The sequence below is a fragment of the Prionailurus bengalensis genome, chromosome D1 (genome assembly GCF_016509475.1).
Source record: "Prionailurus bengalensis isolate Pbe53 chromosome D1, Fcat_Pben_1.1_paternal_pri, whole genome shotgun sequence".
NCBI lineage: Eukaryota > Metazoa > Chordata > Mammalia > Carnivora > Felidae > Prionailurus > Prionailurus bengalensis.
The window spans coordinates 74,940,639-74,946,638 of record NC_057346.1 but is presented as its reverse complement, the minus strand read 5'-3'; the positions used below and the strand labels follow the sequence as shown (position 1 = coordinate 74,946,638).

The 6,000-nt window shown below is 43.6% G+C and overlaps 1 protein-coding gene across 5 annotated transcripts in view; it reads left to right on the top strand.

Annotated features, from left to right (window-relative positions):
* Nucleotides 1–455: 455 nt before the first annotated feature.
* Nucleotides 456–6,000, top strand: part of TSG101 (tumor susceptibility 101) — a 57,173-nt gene continuing 51,628 nt past the window's right edge. For 2 of the 5 annotated variants that reach the window (XM_043582380.1, XM_043582379.1), the window contains exons 1-2: nt 495–665; nt 5,307–5,391. In XM_043582380.1, coding sequence (XP_043438315.1) covers nt 624–665; nt 5,307–5,391 — 127 coding nt within the window. In that variant the 5' untranslated portion in view covers nt 495–623. Of the gene's footprint in view, nt 666–2,927; nt 4,840–5,053; nt 5,392–6,000 lie in introns of those variants that run through there. The other 3 variants (XM_043582381.1, XM_043582382.1, XM_043582383.1) reach the window with 3 other exon arrangements.

Below are 6,000 nucleotides of genomic sequence, written 5' to 3'. Positions count from 1 at the left end.
GTCTGGATTCCTGGGAAACCAGGGCTCTGCACTTTGCCCTTGTGAATGTAGTATGAAAGATTTTTAAGCTAACAAAACAAAAACCTGGTAATCAGAGAGACCCTGGGCATCATGTAATGCTAGCCTCTCATCTCAGAGTTGGGGGAAAACTTTAGCCCCGATTACAAGTGCACTTGCCTTCTATTCTCACAAGGGCAAGTTAGGCGCACAACAGTTTTAGGATTCCCAAAGCACGTGATTGATGGTCATTAACGCTCACTAGCAAAACCTTCCTACTTCCCCTCCCTGCACCTGCTCCCTTAGTCTAAGGCAACCATGAAACACCTGATCTTATCCTGTCCCAGGGTTTCGACCCTCGCAACAGGTTTGTCCTGGTCACTGGGACCCGACCCGGCCTACCGAGCGGAGCCCATCAAGATACGAGTCGGAACCCACCCCACGCCCGGCCACCCGGAAGTGACGTCAGGGAAGCGGAAGAGCTGGCCTGGTGGCCGACTTCCTGTTGTTAGAGGCGGGGGGGTGGGGGGCTGGCTACTAGGTGTGTGATTGTGTGGGGCGGCCTGGGGCGGCCCCGGAGCGGCTGACCCTCTGCCTGCGGGGACGGGAGTCGCCAGGCGGCCGCCATGGCGGTGTCAGAGAGCCAGCTCAAAAAAATGGTGTCCAAGGTGAGTCCTCGGCGCGCCGGCCACCCGGCGCGCGCCCACCACTCCCCTCGGCGCCCGGCGGGGCCTGGCCGGACTCAGCCCAGAGTGCTTCCCCGGCCGGAGGCCCAGTGCCGTCCTCTGTCGCCTTTGCGGCCCCAAGATGCCTGTCGCCTTGTGCCGGAATCCCCGATACGTGGCCAGGGGAGGTTGGGGGGCGGCGACGGTCAACAAAGGCGCGGAACCGAGGCCGCCTGCCACCTGCCGCCCGCCCTCCTCTCTGCGGGTAGAGTTTGGAACAGTCTGTGGGGCAGTATAGTTTTCTTCCTAGTTTTTATAAACACAGAGAGGGGGTTGGACTTAATTCTCGGTCTGAGGCACTCCACTTCTGTCCCGGTGTAGGGATCCGTCAGTCTTCGCCCTTACGTCCCGGCCCCCAGAGATTGTGTCCTTTTCAGTTTTGTCTTTTTCACACAGCTCAGCACCCGACCCGCGGAGGTCAGGAACTGTTGATTGAATCGGTTCAATTATAAGTAAAAACGTCCAGAGAAGCCTAAATACCAGTACCTCACTACCTCGATGGAATAAATAGAATTCCATGACCGCCTCAGAGACTTTGATTTGCTGAGAATAACCGCCTTTAATGAATTGTAGGCTTCTTACAACGCGAACTTCTTTGCTTTGAACTTAATTTCTAATCTTCACAGTTCAAGACCGGTGTATTTTTTTTTTAATTCTTAAAAAGTAGATAGACATTTTGTATTTTAAAGCCATGAATTATTTTGATAATTACTTTAAGTGTGGCCCCTGATAACAGTGAACTGACTTCAGGTGGGGGTTTTTCTTTCAGTTTACTAATTAGGAATAAGGTGTGTGTGAGGGGGTTGAGAGTTGGCTCTTCTCCAGTTCAACGGGTTAGCTTTGGAGACTTTTGTCAAAGCAAGAATGGTAGGAATCGAAATAGTTTAAGCAGTTTTCATTATTAACAAAACTCACTATTATGTATAAATTTATTTCTTTGAAAAATGTACTATTCCTCCCCAGTAAAACAGCCCCCATAGCCATTGATTGAAGAGCAAATAACCTGTAAAGAGAAAGTTTTGGTTTTCAAAATAAAATTTCTCTTGGTTGTCTAATATCTTCTAGGCTTCTTGATTTTCTTTTGATAGTTCTCCTTAATTGCAGAGGACATTTGGGGGAACCCTAGTAGATTATGGCCCAGGTCTATGTTGAAAACATTTATACATCACTTTAAAAGACAATACATTGTTTTACATACGATGTAACTGACAAGTATTCGTTCCGTGTCATTTTTGATGTTTAAATTGCTAGCATAGTCATTAAAGTCACTTATATTCCTTAGCCTGTATCTAGAAATATATAAGGACAAGAATGTTCAAATAATGGTTTTGGATTTTAAAAACCATGATGAATCAGGTTTCCTAAACTTCCTGCAGAGGGACCTGCCTTCAAAGACAGAGGCAGAACATCTTTAGAAGATATTTTGTATCTCCACCTGCCTCCCCCTCCGTCCTCCTCCTTTTTTCCCTAAGAACAAAAAAAGGACATAGAGAAGAGGTGGGAGAGGACATTCTACCTAACTTCTGGTTCTTGGCCTAATATCTGAAAAACTGAGTCTCCTACAAGTGGTAATGTCAGTTCTGAGTATCAACTTCTTTTCTATCCAGCCTATGCATAGAGAAGTAGGAATAGTGAGTAGGATAATAAAAGTAGGGGCACCTGAGTAGCTCAGTCAGTTATGCCTCTGACTTCAGCTCAGGTCATGATCTCATGGTTTGTGAGTTTGGGGCCACATCAGGCCCGGAGCTCACAGGGGAGCCTGCTTCGGATCCTCTGTCTCCCTCTCTCTGCCATTCCTCTGCTTGCTCTCTCTCTCTCTCTCTCAAAAATAAATAAACATTACAAGCTAATCATAAATGACCACATATTATATGATTCCATTTACATGAAACGTCCAGAATAGGCAAATTGATAGAAACAAAATAGCAGTTGTCTAAGGTGAATTGAGGGGGAGGGGGTAGTTATGAGGGAATGATTGCTAAAGGTACAAAAATGTTTTTTTTTTTTCAACGTTTATTTATTTTTGGGACACAGAGAGACAGAGCATGAACAGGGGAGGGTCAGAGAGAGAGGGAGACAAAGAATCAGAAACAGGCTCCAGGCTCTGAGCCATCAGCCCAGAGCCTGATGCGGGGCTCGAACTCAGGGACCGCGAGATCGTGACCTGGCTGAAGTCGGACGCTTAACCGACTGCGCCACCCAGGCGCCCCCAAAAATGTTTTTTAATGTTTATTTTTGAGAGTGAGCGCAAGTGGGGGAGGGGCAGAGAGAGAGGGAGACAGGATTCCGAAGTGGCGCCAACAGCAGAGACCCGGATGCAGGGCTGAACTCACAAACCCTGAGACCATGGCCTGAGCTGAAATCAGGAGTTGGACGCTTACCCAGCTGAGCCACCCACACTCCCCAGGGTACAAATTTCTTTTGGGGGTGATGAAAATATTCTAAAATTGTGGTTGCACAGCCCAGTACTGAAAACCATTGAACTTTGTATAATTCACGTTAAATGTGTGAATTATAGGGTATGTGAATTACTGATTATCTCAGTAAAGCTATTATCAACAAAAGGATGGGAGAGGGAATCTATAGATTAAAAGACACCTAAAAGACATCTAAACAAAATAGCAATGTATGGACTTTACCTGGATCTCTATTCAAACAAATATGACCGCGTCTTTGATAATATTAAGGAAACGGATTATTTTACTATAATAAGAGTATTGTGGGTTTTTTAAAGTTTGTTTAAAGGTATACACAACTCTTTATGGGTGACAGGATATGATGTTACAGTTTGCTGCAGAATGATAAAGGAGGAGGAAAAGGTGAATGAGGTGATAGGTTAAGATTGGTTGTGAGTTGATTGTCATTGAAGCTGGGTGTACGAGATAGGGCGCTCATTGTACTATTCTGCCTACGTTTGGATATGTTTGAAATGTTCCATCATAAAAAAGTTCTAAAAAGAGAGAATAGGAAAAGAGCAACCACAGACAGCAAATTGAGGGAGCTCTTCGCAAGAGTTGCTATACAGGGGAACGGTGAGAAGTGTGGTTGTAGCTGCTGAGGAAGGGGGCTGGTCAGGAGCGTGTTTGTGCAAATAAGATGGTAGAAATGAGAACAGGTTTGTGTGCTAATAGGATTGATCCCATAGCATGGAACAAGTGGTACTTCAGGACGAAAGAAGGCAAGAAACGCTGAAGGGTTTCCTTTCAGTAGACCTTCTGGATTGATTCCCTAATTTTTCTTGTGTTTTCTCCCTTATTGTCTGGCTACACTAGGTCTTTTTGCACTAATCTCTGAGATTTCTTTGACCATATATTCTAATCCTCCTACTGCTTTCTTTCCCAACTGTCACATTTTTTGTGTCCAAGAGTCCTTTCTTCCCTGAGTGTTCTTATTTCATGAATGAAGGTATTAAAGCTAAGTCTTTTTGAAGTTTTCTTCTGCTCCTTGCATTTTTTTCTGTTACTTCTTAATTCCTTCTTTTCTGTTTGTTTTGGTCTCTGACCTGTTTCTTGGAGTCTTTCTTTTTGGAGTAACTGATTGCATGCATGCATTTATTTATTTACTTACTTTCTAACGTGTATTTATTATTGAGAGACAGCATGAGCATGGGAGGGACAGAGAGAGGGGGAGACACAGAATCTGAAGCATGCTCCAGGCTCAGCTGGCAGCACAGAGCCCGACACGGGGCTCGAACTCACAAACCAAGAGCTCGTGATCTGAACAGAAGTCAGACGCTTAACCGACTGAGCCGTGTAGGTTCCCACTGATTGCTTCTTTTTAAGCGAGAAGTACTAAAAGCTGATTGAAAGCTTTGTGTGCAAGGATGGAGCTTGTTAGTTGGTGAGATTCGATAATTGTAAGAAGATGGAGGTCGCCATCTCCTGTTCTCCTAATCCGTCAAGAAGGTGTAAACCAGGTTCTTGTTTTCCTGGAGTGGAGTAGTACAAGGTGGGGGTATGAAAATACAGTACAATAAATGAAAACTTTTCAAAATAATTGGTATTGACAATAAATGATGGAGTTTGGAGGAAAGGGAGAGATCATTATGGGCTAAAAGGACCCTGGGGAAAGGATTCATTAAGAAGGGGGAGAGAGGTGAAAGCTAGGTTTGAAAAAGGTTAAGAGGGGCGCCTGGGTGGCGCAGTCGGTTAAGCGTCCGACTTCAGCCAGGTCACGATCTCGCGGTCCGTGAGTTCGAGCCCCGCATCGGGCTCTGGGCTGATGGCTCAGAGCCTGGAGCCTGTTTCCGATTCTGTGATTCCCTCTCTCTGCCCCTCCCCCGTTCATGCTCTGTCTCTCTCTGTCCCAAAAATAAATAAACGTTGAAAAAGGTTAAGATTTGATTTGGTGGAGGGTATTTCCAGTTGGAAAGAAGAGCTAAAATGGAGGTGAGTAAAGGGTTTGAATAGGTTGCTGGAGAGAAAGCTATCAGGGTTCTTTCAGGCTTTAATTAATGTTAATGATTAGTGAGAACCATTATACTTTTAAGAAGAGTGCTATTAAGAAAATAGAATTTTGAAAATTAGGCAGTAAAATAATGTGCCCTGGTTTTAAACTAAATTCCTGTGTGATTTTGCTTTTCAGTACAAATACAGAGACCTAACTGTACGCGAAACTGTCAATGTTATTACTTTATACAAAGATCTCAAACCTGTGTTGGATTCATATGGTGAGTTTATATAATAAAAATATCAATTGCTGTCCTTTGAGTTTACTCTTTTCTTTAATAATTGTAGGTTTCCCATTTTCCTCTAAGTTTGTTGGTGTTTCCTTTGTAGGACTGAACCTCCACCTAAACAAGTGTTGGACAAGAAATGACACGATCTAGTAATAACTTATTTGTTTAGCTATTTTAAGTTTTAAAAAAATACTCTAACAGAACTATGCACATTTAGACCTAGAGGAGATCTTAAAAATAGTTTAGTTTATCATCTACCCAAATTTTATCCACAGTTATGAAGACTGTTTCTTGTGGGGATGGGAGGGATCAGTTTGAGCAATCATAAACGAAACAAAATTAAATGGGTTTCTTTGCAGCAAGATTTCTGAGAGCCTATACTCACCAACAGAGAAGAGAAGAGAGTCAACTATACCGTATACCCTAAAGCTGATTAGCTATGGACCTTTTTTTTTCCCTCCCCAGAGCATCTGTTTATATTCCTAGGAACACATTTGGTAAAACAATATTCTGGAATACCTCTTTCATTTTATAGATGAGGAAAACAGTTTTTTAAATATGGTCCTTAATTCTATAGAGTAGATAGGTGACAACGTGTGT